Below are 18,628 nucleotides of genomic sequence, written 5' to 3' on the forward strand. Positions count from 1 at the left end.
TATAAATTTGCTCTGCCCTATGCGATCTCCACTGATGGAACAAGGGGGGTGTATGCTGTTCCAACCCCAGTGTTCAGCAGCACCTGTCCCACCATCAATTTCTGTTAATTTTTAAAATATTTATTTATTTTTGAGAGAGAGAGAGTATGAACAAAGAAGGGGCAGAGAAAAAGAGAGAGACACAGAATCCAAAGCAGGCTCCGAGCTGTCAGCACAGAGCCTGACTCAGGAACCACGAGACCATGACCTGAGCTGAAGTCGGACACTTAACTGACGGAGCGACCCAGGTGCCCCTCTGTTAATTAGTTTTGAACAGAGGTTGACTGTGGCAGTCTACAGATGGAATCCAGCCTGAAGATGTGTTTGGCTTGAACTTCAGGGTTTAAAAATATTTTAATTGGTTGCCAAGGTTTAGAGATTGGGAAACTTCACACCAAAATATGTACCTTCGGTTCTTTTTTTAAAAAATCCCCAGGAGTCTCAGAAGGCAGGCAACAGCTGTTTGTGGCTGAGCAGCAGCCGCCATGGTCAGGGTCATGGGCTTTTCAGTGAGTTTCCTGCGGTCTGCAGTGCTCCCTGCATTTCCAACGGTGAGCGCTGAGCGCTCCTGGGGATTTTGGTTTGCACCTCTTGTTTAGTGGAAGAGGGAATGAATGAATGGATGAGCGAACAAAGGAATGAATATTTATTGATGGGGCACCTGAAGCCCATTCAGAAGGTGAAATAGAATAAGATTATATTCAGCAAAACCAGGGCTCAGATATAGACTCCCAGGCTAGGGATTTTTAAATCTTTGCTTCCTAGTTTGTCATTGTATTATAAACATTCTGCAGCACCTCGGGGGCTCAGTTGGTTAAGTGTCAGACCCTTGATTTTGGCTCAGGTCATGATCTCGGCGTCGGTGAGTCTGAGTCCTGGGTTGGGCTCTGCGCTAACAGCGGAAAGACTGCTTAAGATTCCCTCTCTCTCTCTTCTTCTTCCCCTTCCCTGTGCTCACTCTCTAAACAAACAAACAAACAAATAATAAAGCAAAAAATAAAACACATTCTAAAATAAAAGCAAACATTTGAACGAAAGAAGGAAGGTGCTGATAAAATGCTACTTCCATTTTCAGAAAAAATAGACTATTAAATGAATCATGATACATGTTTCTTTCTCCTTAAGCTTTGGTGAGAAATGGTTTCATAAGAAACTGCTACCGAGACTCACAAAAGTTAGCATCTCTGCCCAAGGCGAAGTGAGTAATAAACAAATGTAATTATTCAAGAATGTAATTAAGGTTAAAAGTGTGATATTTTACTCCACTTGGTTTTTGGAGAAAATGAGTTTTGCCATTTTTCTCTGTGAATTATTTTAATCTATTTTTACATATTGTTTTACATATTGTAAATTCTTGTAATCCCAGAATGTCAGTTTATCATCTTTCTTTTTTCTACTCAGTACCAAAGACTGGGGTTGGTCAGGCTCCTCTCTCTTGCCAACCCCGATGATGGCGAGAGGCTGTTCAGGGCAGTAGGTAGGGGTCGATTTTGAAAGTAGTCTGGGCTCATGAATTGGGCTACGGTGTTTTATTTCTGACATTTTCTAGGTTTAGGTATTATTCTTATGGTTGAACCATGTCCCCTTCCACCCAAAAGATGAATGAAAGAATTAACCTCTGTCTTCTAGACTGTGACTTGATTTGGAAGTACAGTCATTGCAGACATCACTAGTTAAGATGAGGTCATACCAGAAAAGCGGGGCCCCTAACCTAATATAACGGGCATCCCTGTAAGAAGAGGAAATTTAGACACAGATTCAAAGGGAAGACCATATGAAGAAAGACACACAGAAGATGGACATCTGAAGCTGGAGCCAGAGAATTCACCGAGATAACAGAAGCAAGAAGAGGCAAGAAATCATTCTCCCACAGAAGCTCAGGGGGAGCGTGTTCCTATCAACACTGGATGGGACTTGCAGCCCCCAGAACTGGGAGACAACACATTTCTGTTGTGTTAAGCTCCCAGGCTTTGGTGGTTTGTTACGACAACCATAGGAAACTAATATAGAGATTATTTTGTCTAACTCTCGATTTTAGACTGGATTAGAATGTAGGTGTCTTGAGGGTAGAAGCCATGTCCCTAGGAAGGTGGCATCACCCACAAATGCCACATCTGTGCTATCCCTGAGTAGGACATTTAGGAAGATGTCACCCTTGCTCACTAAAGACACTGAGACTGACTTTGCCTGCACTGTCTTCCTCTTGTCCTGGAAGCTACAAGTATATTCTTTCTTAGCATAGAACTATCTTGAGTATCAGGAAGAATCTAGTGCTAATTTTGACCCTAGGCCCAAGTTAAACAGCCAAAGGGTATCTTTAATGACCCTGTGGTCTTCCTGCGCCCACTTTAGTGTGTCAGACTTCTCTGAAGATGAGAGTTTCTTAACCTGAAGTCTATAGATAGTTTTTAGAGGCCAATGTGAAACCCTTGAGATCTTAAGATTTGTTGCAATAGTCTGTAGCTGGGTCAACATTTCACAGTTTAGTAATTTATTAATTCTTAAAGATTATGTATTTCCCTACAACTAGGACAAGAAAGGAAAAGAAAGACTAAGGATCCTTGGCATGGTGGTTGGTATCAAGCTAAGGTTTTGTGCCTGAGGAACAAGGCACAGGGATGGAGTGGGGTGAAGACTTGTGGTGGATGAAGAGTTTGGATCTAGGAATATTCAAATACAGGTGAGTATGGACCATGCCTACAGGGTGTTTGGCAAGCATTTTGGCCACAAAGTTGGCCAGGAAAGGGCACATACCCAGAATCAGGATTGGTCAGCACAGAGGTGGGAATTGAATGCTGAGCACAGATACCCTTTCAGAACTGGTCACTGACCTGATCTAGGAAAGACCAACAGTGAGTCTTGGCGAGTATCCACAATGAGAAGCAAGGGGAGGAAGAGGTGGCATTAGAGGTGAAATAGGAAGGAAGTTTGCAGTGGTAGAAGAAGTAGGAGTGGACCATGGGGAGAAAGAATGGGAGAGAATTCCAAGGAGGGGCTGACCAGGCTTGCAGAATGAAACAGAGAAGCTAAGGAAAATGGTGAATAGACACACAGAGAAGTTTGGTGTCTGAGGTTCTCTGGTGAACGTCAGTAAGTCCCTTTTGAAAAGTTGTGGAGATTCCTTCATTAGTTTATGCACTCTTGGAATGGTTATTGTTGTATTTCTGCTACACATCAGTGCCACACTAGGCGCTTGGACACAGAGATGAGTAAACCATAATCCTGTCGTTGGGAAGCTTACGGACTTGTACAGGGACATATACTTAGAAGAGTGAACTGTTATATGGAGATCTTCATAGTGTCACGAAGGGGCGAGTGGTTGATGTGCCCTGGAGGGTGGAAGTCAGATGATGAAAAAATGGACCTCTTGCACAAGGATAATTGGGGGGTCCAGGCGCCATTAAAATAGAACATGTCCTTCACTTTATCGTGACATCCGAAATCCTATGTGTCAGAATCCCATGGGCACACACACACACACACACACAAACCACCACCTTGGACCAAAACCACTTTTGCTACTGAGACCTAGCAAGTGATGGCATAATATCTGTATACAAATACAGACAAAAAGAAATACATGCACCTTGCTGTCTCTCCTTTTCAAATATTTAACTTTTTAGTACCTAAATAAGTGTATTCCTGGGGGCAATTATTTTAGAATGTTTTTGACACTTCAATATGCTAAATTTGTGAAACATGGATCTTATTAAGATGTTAGGAGTTTTATAATTCATTAGACCGATGATTTATTCTGTAAGAGGAATTAGGAGGAGGGAAGGGACGAGGCTGGCTTTGGAGTCACACTTACCTTGGATCAGGCCCCCACCATTTGTAAGTTACTTGTTGTTTTCAACCTGTATCCCACAGCTATAATGGTTGGCTGAATATTTACCTTACAGAGTTGTTGGAAGGAACTGATAACGCATAAAAAATGCCTGGCAGATAGTAGCCTCTATGTGACTATAGAAATTTCTATAGATAACAAAATAATTGTCTGAGATTATATCTTCAGATCAGGCCAGAATTGAACATATAACTTAAAAATATTAAAGCAATTTCTGCAAAGAATTATCTTCTATTGGAAAGCAGTTCAAGAACATGACATTAAGGCCAATGACATACATTTTTTAGTATGCTTTTCAGAACTGTCCCAAATGATCACATATCTATTACCATTTTCGATTTTAAAATTTTCACCCACACATATGAAAACCAAAATTTTATTTGTCATCAGCCAGCTTATAGCTAGCATCCAACAAATAAGTGAGGAGGATCTATTTTTATACATTTTAAAACTTGGGAAGAATGGAAGAGTAACAGACAGTAGTTTCTGCAGCAGTTCAGAGAAAGTGAAGAAATTTACTTGTCAATTTTCCAGTGTTGTATTATATGTCCAGAAGCATACCGGGGTCTCTAACTCCTGCACAGAGCTCCCTGATTTTGAAATCTATTGGAATATTGAGAACAGGGCCATAGCACATGGTTGTACAGATTGTGCACGGCACAAGTCCAAGGGTGTACCAGTCACATAGACCATGTTGAGAAATGCACCCCATCCAGCCGTAGGTGGCAGGCCTTCCTGAGAGGCTTGAGTACTTTCCTGGTGAACATGCTCTACCATTCAACAAGTACTTCTTGAGCATGTAATGTGCAAGAGACACCGTTCTAGGCTCTGAGGACATCACAGTGATCAGAAAAGATACTGGGCGCCTAGGTGGTTCAGCTAGTTAAGTGTCCGACTTCGGCTTATGTCATGATCTCACAGTTCGTGAGTTTGAGCCCCGCATCTGGCTCTGTGCTGACAGCTCAGAGCCTGGAGCCTGCTTCGGATTCTGTGTCTTCCTCCCCGTCTGCTCCTTCCTCACTCACATTCTTTCACTCTCTCTCTCTCTCTCTCTGTCTCTCTCTCTCTCTCAAAAATAAATAAACATTTAAAAAAAGAAAGAAAAGATACAATCTCCATCTCCATGGATCTTATATTCTCGCAGAAGGAAAGGGGACAGATAATGAGCCCAAGCCAGTGGGGATGGTTTACCAGAAGGCGGTGTTAGGGAGAAGAGGGAAGCAAGAGGGTAAGGAAATGGAGTCACAGCCGTGGGGAAATTACTATTTGAAATAAGGTTGGCAGAAAGGCTTCCCTGTTGGCAGTTTTGATCAGAATCCAGAAGGGAATGAGGGATGAGCTGCTCCTGCTCGTACAACTGAGGCAGGAATAGTCCAGGCAGAGCAAAGAGCAAGGGTAAACACCGTAAGGAAGAAGCCTACTTGGTGTGGCCAGGGGACAGGTGGCTGCAGGGGACTGGATGAGGGGACAGTGGTAGGACAGGAGTCAGGGGTTGGGGCTGAGAGATCTCTTAGGTCCTGAACAGTTTTGTAAGGACTGGTCTTTACCCAGGTGAGGCCCGAAGCCACTGGAAGGCTTCCAAAGGAAGAGTGACATCATCTTGTTCTGGTGTTAAAGGAATCAGGGGTTTTGAACTATTTTTATTACGCAAAGCCAGAACAGTTTCCCAGAATAGGAATACTCTAGGAGTGCTTTCTGCTTGTCTTTTGCCAAAATTAGCAACATGATTAAAAAAAATTAATTCCTTCTTTAAGTTCAGTTTGAATTAAAATGTTGAAGCAATGCATTAAATACTTGATGAAAGTGGTACATGCCAAAAACCCTGAGTCCCAGTAAGCATTAAAGCTAATTCATTTATTCCCTTCTGGATGCTTCTGTATAGCAAAACAATCCAGATTAGTTCCTACTGGTTACGGGGAAAAGAACCTGAAAAGAAAAATCTAAACATCTCAACTGTGAGGGAGACTGTTTTATGGATTATAAAGGCACAGAAATGAGGTATACATGGTCAAGGCTACCGGGAGGTTAGCTGCCCACGAAGCAATTTGCATTTTGTCAAGTTAACCTATCTTGTGGAACACCATGTGCCAGGCCTTCCCGAAAAATTCAAGCAACTCCACTGTTAAAAAAATATCACAAGCGCCTTGTCTGCCCAGTGGTTTCATTTAAAATGCAACAAGGTAACAGTTGTGAATACAATACTATTGTCATCGTAAGAACTGTGCTCTATTTTCTGAAACATTTCTAAAAAGTATTTATATACATAGAGCTCTTTTTCCAAAGACCTCGGCAAATCTCCTTTTTAACCACCCACCGATTTATTTGGTATGTATTTATGGATGTTTCCTCATGTGTGCAAAGAGTTCGCAACAAAAACTAAAAACCAAAAAGGAATATCCGAGGCGTAAAGTCGACGGGTCTGTATATTGATATGCCAACACAGATTCCTCTTACCTATTTTTATGAATAAAAATGTTCTGCGATGCTAGAGAAAATACCTCGTAAGAAATACTAACCACAAAAATAATGTCTGCCTCGTGACTCATTTGCATCACTGAGCTATTATCACTCACATAGTAGATTCTTAAGAGTTTGGACACATTAAGGATTGTACGCTTTATGAGTCGGACACATCCGCCTATAATGCCAGTCATCAAAATCGATGTGTATGCTGTGATACTTTATTGTGAAGGGAAAAGAACTAACACGAGCCGTCCTTACTGTGCCCCGCCCTGTGCTAGTATCTGGCATTTCTTGGGCCAGTTAGTCTTTGCAGTAACCTTATGAAGTTGGTTAATATCTGAATATTAAATAAGAGGAAACTGAAGTCAAGGAGGCAAAATAATTTGTCTCAAATAATATAGCCTGCTTCTAACCAGCCAGAGTTCATTCAAGCCCGGGCCTGACACTGAAGCCCTTGTATTTCTGTCTGTCGTAGGCTGGTTCCACTGAGCAACCCCCTCCTCCCTAATATATTAAATGAAATTAAAATTAAATAACTTAATTATTATTGTCATCATAATTTTTCTTGTTAGCTATCACTTTTGAGTGCCTTTTTTTTTTTCTTGAGAGAGAGAGAGAGAGAAAGAGAGAGAGAGAGGAGTGGGGCAGAGGCAGAGAGAAAAGGAGACAGAGAGTCCGGGCAGCCTCCACGCTGTCAGCACCGAGCCTGATGTGGGGTTTGAACTCATGAAACCCTGAGATCATAACCAGAGCCGAAACCAAGAGTCTGACACTTAACCAACTGAGCCACCCAGGCGTCCTTGAGAGCCCTTTTAATTTACCCATCCTTATTGTAAGAACTTGTAATTCTTACATCCACCTTGCCAGGTGAATATGCCAGCACAGGGCTGGGCACTGTGCATACTTTAGCCAATTTCATTGGTGAATGTCCTCATTTTACTGACGTGACGACAAAGCTAAGAAGTGATGTGACCCACCCAAGGCGGGGAAGTGGTTGAGCAGGTATTTATAGACTTGGGTCTGTCTTCCTTCTATGCTGTGGGCTCTTTTCACATTCTTTACAGTTTGACAACTTTAAAAATAAGTAACACCACACTCCAATGAAATAATCTGAAATTTTACAATTCTAAAAGAGAACTAACTGGTAACGTAAGGCAATCTGTAACTATGTTTCAACACTGAAACGGTTCTACTAGACACTTCTGAAAATGATCTTTAAAGCTTAACTTTTTCATGGCGTGGTTCATGTTTTTATGTTAAACTTCACTGTTCTTGATCCCTTCTCCATGGATTGGAATCCCCAAACAATTGTGATTGAAGATATTCCACATTGATGTAATAAATTATAAGAACCTGGAAGTTTCTCTCCTTTTAAAGAAACTTCCTAAGATGTTGGTTTCATAGTCAATATCCAACCAGAGAAGGCTTAGATCAAACAAAGAAAGTAGGATGACCCGGAAAATGAATTTCTCATCTCTGGCCTGTTTCTATATCTTGAAGTTCTTATGATCTGGTTTTTAATATACACTGCTTTTTATAGTGAATGTTTCCATTGGTGATAACCATAGAAGTAAATACATACTTAGGTTACTTGTTTGGCTAAAAGCAAAATAAATAGTATTATAAAAATATGTTCATCCTGTTATACTTTATAGAACTGTGATTTATCCATCTATTTATTTCGGTGTAGACAAAATAATTTATACTTTTAAAGTCTAATCTACTCAACTTTTCATGATAAAAAGAAATAAAATAAGGAAAGTTGTTGGGATAAATGGCATGTCTAATTTTTCAAATTTTAACCCTCAAAAGACCTCTCTTGGACTACAAATATATCCTGCTGCTTTTTAGTGTGTAGCCAATTTTTCCCTTTAAGATATACTTAAATATACAAAGTCTTATGTTTCAGTTTTGACTAATGAATATCATAAGACATAACTTTTCATATGAAGATGAAATTTTCCCTCAAAACATACCCAATCCTTCAATATCCAAGAATAGGCTAAGGTCACTATTTTGTAAACTCACAGCACTAAGATTTCCAAGAGTATGGACCACCTTTTTTTTTTTTTTTTTAACTCTTTGGTACACTTATTTACACGACGTTTTGCAGAGATGTAAACGTTAACCTCTTATCTCCATTGAAAACAATATCATGATGATGTTAGGACTGTCCTAGACAATCTAGGATTCATAGAATCCATATTGTAAGGCAAAATAAACGTCACCTCAAAGAATTATGGGCTAAGTCACACCTACTTCTTTCAATTAGATATTTCATTATAATTCCCCCAATTTCTGCAAAAATCCACCTTACTAAACAACTCAGTATAAGTCCAAACTCCACCTATCTTAGAATACAAATCAGGTTAAGACAACCTTCTAGAACATTTCTTGAAACAGTCAGCTGGAAGTCAGCTCTCCCTTCTACACACCCACAGAGAAGCCCATTTCTCCCGTAAGAGATATGTCCCTTTCTGTCTTGCCTTATAGTTATTTGCTGGCATGTGGTATTTTACCTCCCAGTCAGTGAGCCCAAGGATACCATCTTGAATCACATTCAATTCTTCCGTGATGTTAAGTGTTAACTAACACATAGTGGGTTCTCAAGGAGTACTGAGTGTGTACTCAACGATTTCTGTTAGCCATGGCAAATCATCAGAAAGAATGAAAAAGCTAGTAAGAAGTATTTTAGGAAGCCCTTGGTCAAGAAAGAAAGCCACAAGAGTAGAAAATTCTTCGAGAGGCGAATCAGAATAACTGGCACATAAAAGTGACACATTCAATTTCTTCACCTTTATATAACCTCCAGAAGATCAAACGTTAATAAAATATTTATCTTCAGTTGTCACAAGCCAGACTTTGATTTAAAACTCTTGGGTACATGAATGTCATGCCAGACCCAAAATACACCATCATGTATTTTTAATTTAAACATGGATCTGTAAAAAATTGATGTGTGCCTGATATGAAAAAACGTGGGCGAAACTCTCCCAACAGTCACCACAAATAAGGAAACAGAACCTTAAAACAACTACTGAACTCCTGTAAACTTATCAGGGAAAGCACTTCCGTTGCGAGTCCCATGTGCCATCAACGTGACACAGGAAACGCATCCCCTTACCTTTAGGGAGTCAAAGCAGGCAATGACTCTTCCGTTCTCCACCTGGCAGCTCTTGGGCGGGTGAGCAAACTTGCACTCCTCGTCGGAGCGCGAGCACGTGCCCCTCTGGAACTGCCTACAGACCTCCAACGTCAGCCATTTTGTGTCTCTGACGGGGGCCACGTTCAAAGCCATGATGCTCGAGCGACTTGGATTCTGTTTGTTTGTGTCAAATGATGTAATCAATCCAGGTCTCAATGATTCCGAGACTACTGTTGTGAAAAACCCCACATGTGAGTCTGAAGGTGAGTGATCAATGGCTTAGTGAGGTCCAATCCAGGAAGCAGTGAGGAGAGAATTTATCGGCAGGCAATCACTCACCAATCAATATGCCCCACTTGAAGACCGTGGGCCGCAGCAGAAGCACACTCAGTGTCATCTCTGGCCGCAAATGTCTGAGTCTCTTGACCAATCTGCAGACACAACTGTTTTTAATAAAGTGACTTCATTATCATGGCACTCGCTCCTTGGGGGGGATATTCAGTTCTGACACTCGCAGGTACTGACGGTGTTGGAGAATAAGCCACCTAGACGTTCAGATCTTGGCAAGGTTTCTCTTTCCTTCCGCCCTTCTAAATTCTGAAATTGAGCAGTTGGCAAAGTCAGACAATTGAGGTATCTTCATCCACCGTAAGGTCGGGGCACCGTGCATTTGAGGGAAGAACGATTTGAACCCGACAAGAGCTCAGGCTGCAGTTTCCAGCGAAAGTGACTTCACACAGGCACTTTGAAATCATGAACCTGCAGAACACAAAGAAAACATCGACTTACACCCAAACTCAATGGAATCAACACTTTGATAAACTATTTTAGCTCTTATATAGAATTTGTAAAAGTGCAGTTCAGAGCTTTGAGGTTTGAGGCTAGTGAGGAAAGTTATGCATTGGAGAGAGAGAGAGAGAGAGAGAGAGAGGGAGGAAACACAACTGCAGCCGTATTGCAGAAATGATCTAGGCAGCAGTCCAGAAGTTAGGAATGACTCAAACACGAGTGTGGCAGGCACAATAATTAGGCGTTCTGGAACAATCCCATCTAATGTGCTCTATCGCCAAAACAGTGTATTAGAACCGTGGCTTCTGATTAATTTCACATTTAGGCCATTGATTTTATTATTGGAAACGCTATAAACAATCATTCGGCATGTATCTCTCCTATGTAATAAGGGTGCTGTCACTTTGGGGGAAGGGTGGGCTCCTCATTCTTTATATCCTTTCTAGTTTACAGAGATGTGAACTTAGAAATGGGTAGAGAGAATGTTCCTAATGTTTATTTTTAGGTCTCTTATACTTTCTCTCTACTGTTATTACTTGCTTAATGTTAGTATTCCCCTCTCTGCAGTGAGCAGTCAGATGGTAAGGACTATTTATATTTGTCATTTCTGTGTCCCTAGTGCCTTAGTTCATGGCTATTAGTGTCTCAAAATCATTTACTGACCAATTTAACTGATGAGTGGCTCACTGACCAGAGGAATGAAGGCAAGTTAGTTTTAGTTTTAGTTCAGTTTAGTTTTTAATGGACTCACAATCTCCATTCTGTGGAATACTGGAGCTAAATCATATACCTACAACAAAAATATAACTAGTAAATGCAGATTTCTAAAATTGTATTTCATTTCTTTTTATGTTTTCAAGGATTATGAAGTAGCTAAAATATTAAAAATTTAACATCATTGGGTCCAGCAGGAATAAAGGACTAAATACGAGAAGCTGACAGAATACTATCGTTTTCACATATTGTATACGCTACGAGCTATCTTTGACACATGCCTAGCCTTGATGTCCTTCTAAAAATTTTTTTAAGTAAGAACTTACTGGAAATTGGAAGTAGAGTATTTAAAATCAGCATGTACGAATAAGCTCAGACAGTAATCATTTTTGAGTGATTCACAAATTTTCCCTGAGGAAAGTAAGTCCTATGATCATTAAGTTTAGTTAACTCTAGGTAAACCAACTGTTCAGGCTTCTTGGCAATAGGGCTTTTTTTCGGACTTGAATGAGTCTCCAACAGAGAAAGAGGAACAATGGCGTCTCTCAAGCTTATCCGATCATGGAATGTTTATTTAGCAGGACATCCCTTGGGTCAATAGGAAACGCTGCCTCATCCCAGTACTTCTTTTACTTGTTGGAAGAAGTGTGTGAATCAGTATGAACTGTATGTGCATTTAAGGAAATTGGCCACCTTCAGAGCCATGACACATACCTGACTCTGACTGTCAAGTACTTGAGGGGACAGGCAGGCTACTGCTTGTCTGTTTGGAAGCACTGTGTTCCCAGCAGCCAACATCAACTTGCTTAACTAGGTAGTTTGAGAAGATGAGTTTAATAACCAAATTTACTCTGGGTCAGGTTTCATGGACCAGCCTGGACCTGCACCTTCATTACCTCAACCCCCGTCTCTAACCCCCGTGGAGAACAAAGGACGCGTGAAGCAAAGGACAAGAGAACATTCCTGCCTGGGTATTCAGTGGAGCAGAGGCGCTAATAATGAGGTTTAAAATGATAGGTTGGACACATCTAGTGTATATTTGCACAATAGTTTATAGAGTCCTTGAGTCCTATGGACCAGGGTCTGATGGGATTACAGGACAACAAAGATCCAGGAGAAGCTCATCCCTAAAGAAGGCATGGCTTTGGCCACGGCTTTACACATGTAAAAAAAGAAACAGGCAAACATATATTTATGCATAGATGGCAAATGAATAATTACTCAAGTATTCCTAAAAACCACATAGAAACAATGCTCTCAAACCAGTCTAGTGAATGGGTAGACTTTTGCTTATATTTTCAGGTAAGACATAATTGTTTTCCCGGGAGAAACATTGCCATTTGTAGTTACTATGAAAATCCAATCCGAATTTACATAGTCAGACTCAAAGGAGATGACCTTGCTTTTTTTTTAAATTTCTTTTTAATGTTTATTTACTTTTGAGAGACAGAGACAGACAGCCGAGCAGGGGAGGGGGAGAGAGAGAGGGAGACACAGAAATCGAAGCAGGCTCCAGGCTCTGCGCTGTCAGGACAGAGCCCAGTGTGGGGCTTGAACTCACGAACTGAGCTGAAGTCGGATGCTCAACCAACTGAGCCACCCAGGCTCCCCTGTACTTGCTTTTAAAAAGCAGAAGAGCCATGCTTTCTGCTGGCCACAGTCCAGGTGTAAATCAATGATTTTCCAGAAGGAAAAGAAGGCACATCATATTGTACCTAAATATATTGCTATCCTCTCACGAATCCCCCCCTCCTTCCTGCTTATTCTTGGTTTCAATCCTAAAAGTTACAGAGCTAATGTTATCAAAGACATGGCCAACCTTGGCCCATCACAACCTCCATCTTCTGGGATGAGTATAAGCAGACAATTGTGGGAACAAGGCAGAGAGTACAGATTTGAATTAGGCTCCAAGGAAGGCCACCAGAGATGGCCAATGATGGAGAAGGATGGAGAAAACCAACTTTTGATGTGGCTATCATGGGACAAGACTAACCTCGACTAACACGCAGACTGAAGCACATATTGGATCTACCAGACTAGATTTCTGGGAAGGAAGGGTTGTGTTAGGGCTTCATCCATACAGGAGCCACTAGCTACCTGTGCCTACTGAGCCCTTGAAATATTGCTAGTGCCACTGAGGAACTAAATTGGAAATTTTTATTTACTCTTAATTAACGTAACTTTAACTAATATGTTGACCCTCAATTTAGTTATTGGAAACCTTTCAAGTGGGCTTGGATTGACTTGAGTACATAAATCTACTTTTCAGTTGTAAATTCTATGAAATCTAAATACAGATCAAGAATGTCCAATGAGTTCAGCTCCTGAGTTGTGCTCTAAGTATAAGACACATACTGATTTCAAACACTTTGTATGAAAAAAGAATGTGGAAATACCTCATTTATATTGTTTCACATGTACCATATGGTGAGTTGATAATATTTTAACTAGTTGGTTTAAATATTACTATTAAAACTAAGTTCATTTGCTTCTTTTTAGCCCATCCAAAATTCAGAGTTGTATGTAGCTCACATTATACTTCTACCGATGGTGATGTCTTATGGGCTTTGCATTTTTTTTTCTCTCAGCCAACACAGAACGTTCTGGAATGGTGGAAAGCACCCTGTCCTAAGAGCCAGCTTCTAGTCCTCGTTTTGCCAAGGTTCTTTCATGTGACTTTGGGTGAGTCAATTTCTCTGAGATTTAATTTTTTCATCTATAAAATGTTGATAATGGTTCCTACCAACATTACACGGTTGCAGTCACAAAGGACAGATTATAGAGAAAACAAAGACTACCTCGTAAACAGTAAAGTGCTGTCCCAATGCAAGACAATGAAAGGAGGAGCTCCTCTATAGATATTTACAGAATAAATCCACTTTCAGGCTTCCTCTCTCTCTCTTCAGACATTCTCTATCAATGACCAGGCTATGCCTCTTGTGGACCTGCTCCAGCCACAGATGCTGAGAGCAGGGCGGTACCTTAGAGATCAAAGGAACCGACAGAACTGTGTACTCGGGCCTCTGATCTGGAGCATCCCTCAGTTCTCAAACTGACTTCCTTCGCAGCCGGAAGGAACCCACAGAGAGGTTTCCCCAAGTACAAATCCCATAGTGCTCTTCTTACAAAGGCCTGACGCTTGCTTTCTTCCTTCAGTTGCTACTAAACCTAGAAGTGAATCAAACACTTTTAGGGCCCCAGCATTGCCCTGGGTGTGGTGTGTAGCCCAAATATGCGGGGAGGACTGCGGGGAGCCGACTTGGTTTGAGGGCTTGCTGGAGACGTAGTGAAAGATGCCATTCCCCAGTGCTCTGGGTGAGCGGGGAGGTGGCATCTTCTAGTTCATCTGCCCAGACGGGCCCCTGGGAAAATGTGTCTGAGTGGAGAAGGCACCCTTTTCTCTTTTGCAGAAAGGTCCCATATATGGTGCCCTTGGTCCTGCTTATATGCAAGGACATTTCTGGGTTACCCCGAGAAGCTTACAATGTTTTCCCGTTCTTTCTATTTCAGTTTCTTCCAATCTTTTGCTTATGCTTCCACTTTTCCACTTCTTTCTTTCTCTCTTCCTTCCTTCCTTCCTTCCCCCCCCCTTTCTTTCTTTCCTTCTTTCTTGTGCTTCAGTTTTATTCCAACATTGCAATCAGTGCCATCCCAGTTAGCTCCTTCCAGTGCAGAACCCAGGCAGAATTCAGAAGTAATTGTCCCCAGTGCTTTCTCTGGCCTTGTTTCTTCCTTGATGTTCCTTTCCTTGTCCTCATGTTCTCTCCCCCTCCTGGCTTTCTAAGCCCCTCGTGGAAGAGGAGATGCCCTTGCCCTTGAAGGCTCAGCAGAGCACTGACCCTGTCCCCTGAAGGGCTGTCCCCGCTGCCCTCTTCACTTCGTCTGATGACCTCTGTCTAGGCCACTTTCTGACAGTGCTTGGTGATGATTGTTAAGTACTACTCCCTAATTCTCCAAAACTTCCATATTGACTAATCCAACCGCCTGCCCCCGCTCCTCAGGGTTTCGCACTGTGTATGTAATATACTGCCCGTTATCTTCCAATCCTCAGACCTCAGTTCAGTGCCTGGTGTCAAGAATACTCTCATCAAATGTTTGTCAGGCGAATGCACCTGATCCTCCCGATCCTCCTCCAAGGAACTTTTGCATCCTAATGTGGACCAGAGTCTCACTTAAAGGAATAAGGCTCTGAATAGGGAATTTCATTATCATCCTGGAGGAAAATTCCAGCAGGTGCCACTGGCTTACCTGGTTGCTGCCGAGAAAGCCGGGGTGGGGGGTGGGCAGCAAGGATCTGCCCCCGGGACAAATTATTTGATCTTTAAAACCCAGCGATTTTCAAAGTGTAATACCTGGGCCAGCAGGGCAAAGCCTCTGGGAACCTGCTAGGATGCAGATTCTCAGGCCCCACCCAGAGGCACTGAATCAGAAAATCCAGGGGTGGGGCCCAGGCAAGCTGTGTTTGAACAAGCTCGGGGTGACTCTGAAGCACGCTCAAGTTTGGGAACTGCTGGAGTGAGCATTTCCTGTTGCACCCCCCCCCCCAACACCCCCCCCCCCACCTCCGCTGGTGCTGGCATGCTGGGGAAACAAAGATGTCTGCCCTGAGTTGATCACAGGGTCTCAGGGTCACTGACTCCCCCAGAAATAATTGCAGGAGGGCTGGCTGGGGGCTTCATCCAGTAGTTGTGTTTCTGATCGATCAAAACAAAACACAACTACACGGAAAACACCTGAGAGATCTGTTCTAGGCAAGATTTCATTCTATGAGAATTACAAGAATAAATGGACTCAGCCTTGTAGGTTTGGTTCAGGATGAAGCAGCCTTTGGTCGCGGGTTGAGTGGGGCTTTGTTACTGGGTCCCTTGCCTTAGGGAGGACTGCCTCAGAGGGCTGGTGGCCCTCCGTGACCAGCAGCCAGTCCTTTGCCACTTCCTGCTAGAGCTCTTTATAGCAGGGCTGGTGCGTAGCGCCCGGATGTAACGAATGCAGAGGCTCACCACTGGACACAGCCTTTCTTCAAAGGAAAAGCAAGACTGAAGTTCAAGGATAAAGAAACACTAGTATTTCCTGAGGCACCAAAGGACTTGCTGTTCGACTCTACAAAATAATCCCCAGCTATTTTTAGGAGCTTTACTTACATGACACTTCATTTTTCAAAATATATTTAAAACCCTCCTAGGTGTTGGATTTTCGGAAAGCTGTGACTTCTGACTGTATGAAGGAACCCGCTGCCTGCGTTCCCTTCCAGCTGCTCGGCCACGCGGCAGGCCAGCCTGGGAGGCATGGCTTCCACGCCAGGAGACCTCCCTTCCTTCCACACCCCTGGGATCCCAGACAAGCCCGGGCCGTGGACCCCAGGTGTTCTCGCCCTGCTGATGCTTTGTAGCCAGTTCGTATGTTTTTGAAGGGAAAGACAGCAGTCGTGTCGGATCTTGAGGCTGCGACTTGATCACAATGTAAGACGGCCTCAAGGAAAATAGTTGCCTCCACGCTCCCATTTTGGTCAGTGTGGCATTTAGCTGTCTGCCAGACCCGGCCTCCTAGCAAGCTGATCAAAGGGTCCTTGCAAAACAAACCGATTGCCGAGTCAGACAGTCAAGGACTCATTATCCATTAAGTAATTTATGGGATGCCTTTAATTTTATTTTCCATAAATCTAATTACAATAAAGAAACTGCGTCTCTTTGGGTTTCCTAGTTTCTCATTTTGCGCATCTCTGGGTTTCCTCTTTTCAATTTTTAAATTCTCCCAATATATTTTTAAAGAATGACTTCCCCTCCCTGGGAGTGGCTTGATGTCTAAGGATCCCTACTTCTATTTCTGGAGCCTGATTGAAAATAGCTCTCAGCGTGCTCTCGGCGGATCAATGGCTGGCCGCAGCCCCCCACCTATCAGATGTAGACGCCTGGGCAGGAGAGGGATCTAGAGATGCTGATGGCTGGCTGGCGTGCTGGGCTGAGAGCCACTTGACCTGCCAGAGAGGGTGTGATCCTGCCTGGTAATCACAGCCCCTGAGAAGAGGTCCCTCACCGGGGTCTGCCCACAGGACGCTCGATAAAGCACCAATAAAAATACAGAATCTGGAGAGGCCCCACTGCAAAAGTAATCAAGGACCTAGTTGACTTGTTGAAGAAAGGGTTCATCACAATCCTTTAAAAAGATGCTTCTTTATAGAACCTTGAAAGAGGTTTCTTCATAATTCACTGAAAACATAAGTGAAATGGCATTGTGAGACTTCGGCCTGGCTTAGGATGGAGAATCAATTTTTCTACCTGGGGTTCTAGTTGCTCCTCTCTCCTGAACGGCTGTGTACCGTCCCCTAAGCTCTCTGAGCTTCAGTTTCCTGGTTGGAATCAAGGGGCTGAAAATACCAAAGCCCATAAATACAGGTGCTGCAACCAATACAGATGGAGTATATGAGAAGTCCTCCCTACGCAGTATTATCAACATTAGATACATGTGCTTTACATCTGTGTGCATGTACACAGACACACACACACACACACACACACACGACAGGTGGAAATAACTTCCACTTACTAGAAGTTAAACATTTCTGGAAAGTAAATGAAGTTTGAGTAACAGAAACGAGAAAGGTCCTTTCTATGAAGTTGGTACACACGGTGAAATCCTTCCCAGAAATTAGCAAGACAAACTTCTGGTGGACACACTTCTAAGACTAATCCCAAACACACATTCATTCTAAAGAGAGAAAGAACCGGGGCTAACAAGGATGCCTCCATTTTGCAGAGCACTTGGTTCTTCTGAACACTTTTTAAAATACTTTTCAGTGAGGGAAACAAAACACGGGCCACCCAAGGTCACAAGGGCGGATCTGCGGAGCCAGTATTCATGACAACAGTAATAAAAGGAGAAATTCCCGGCTAAAATTTTTCTCTTGTATCTTAAAATGCAAGTGAAAGAGTCATAAAACCCAGGTCTTTTAACACATGAAAATTTCCAGTCCATTTTCATTGCAGTTTCCAGGAATGGGCAGAGAAAGAAACTTCATCTTTAATTAGAAGAGGAGAAATTTCTAAATATAATCCTGAAACTACAGCTAGATATATTATATTCGACACACATTTGTATTCAAATTATGTTTTTTTTTCCCCACTGTGTCTGTGTTTTCTATCTAAACATTTATAATTCAGTTAGGAGACGCTCTTATTAGAATAAAAGCAATTGTATCAGATAGCATCGAAGGCTGACCGCACTTAGCGGTTTCCTGGATGTCCGGGGCCCAGTGGGTGCTGTCAGAAGAAATGATTACTGAGCTGCAGGCTGCAATCTAGCCCCTGAATTCCCAGAGAAGTCTTTGCCAGAACCTTCTATTTCCTTCCCTGGCCACCGCCCCTGGTGGACAGGACTGCTTTTCAGTGGACCTTTTTCCTTTTCTCTCTCTCCATCATCACCAGCCAACTGGCTATTTCATCTGCCCCCACACTTACAAATGCCAAGACCCCCCTTTTTTTGACTAAAGTTTTGTAACATGACTTTTATTATCACCCAACGAAAATAATCAATAACGGAGCCAACAAGCATATCTTTTGTAAAAAAAAAAAAAAAAAACAATATTTTACCATACTAGAATAGATAATATCAAAGGAACTATTTCTTTTTTTTAA

At 42.4% G+C, this 18,628-nt stretch overlaps 1 protein-coding gene across 7 annotated transcripts in view; it reads right to left on the minus strand.

Annotated features, from left to right (window-relative positions):
- MBNL2 (muscleblind like splicing regulator 2) overlaps positions 1 to 18,628 on the minus strand; it is a 152,505-nt gene that overhangs the window by 93,290 nt on the left and 40,587 nt on the right. For all 7 annotated transcript variants that reach the window (XM_029936519.1, XM_029936516.1, XM_029936522.1 and 4 more), the window contains exon 2: positions 9,474 to 10,253. In XM_029936519.1, coding sequence (XP_029792379.1) covers positions 9,474 to 9,647 — 174 coding nt within the window. In that variant the 5' untranslated portion in view covers positions 9,648 to 10,253. The remainder of the gene's footprint in view (positions 1 to 9,473; positions 10,254 to 18,628) is intronic.

This window comes from Suricata suricatta, chromosome 4 (genome assembly GCF_006229205.1).
Source record: "Suricata suricatta isolate VVHF042 chromosome 4, meerkat_22Aug2017_6uvM2_HiC, whole genome shotgun sequence".
Classification (NCBI taxonomy): Eukaryota; Metazoa; Chordata; class Mammalia; order Carnivora; family Herpestidae; genus Suricata; species Suricata suricatta.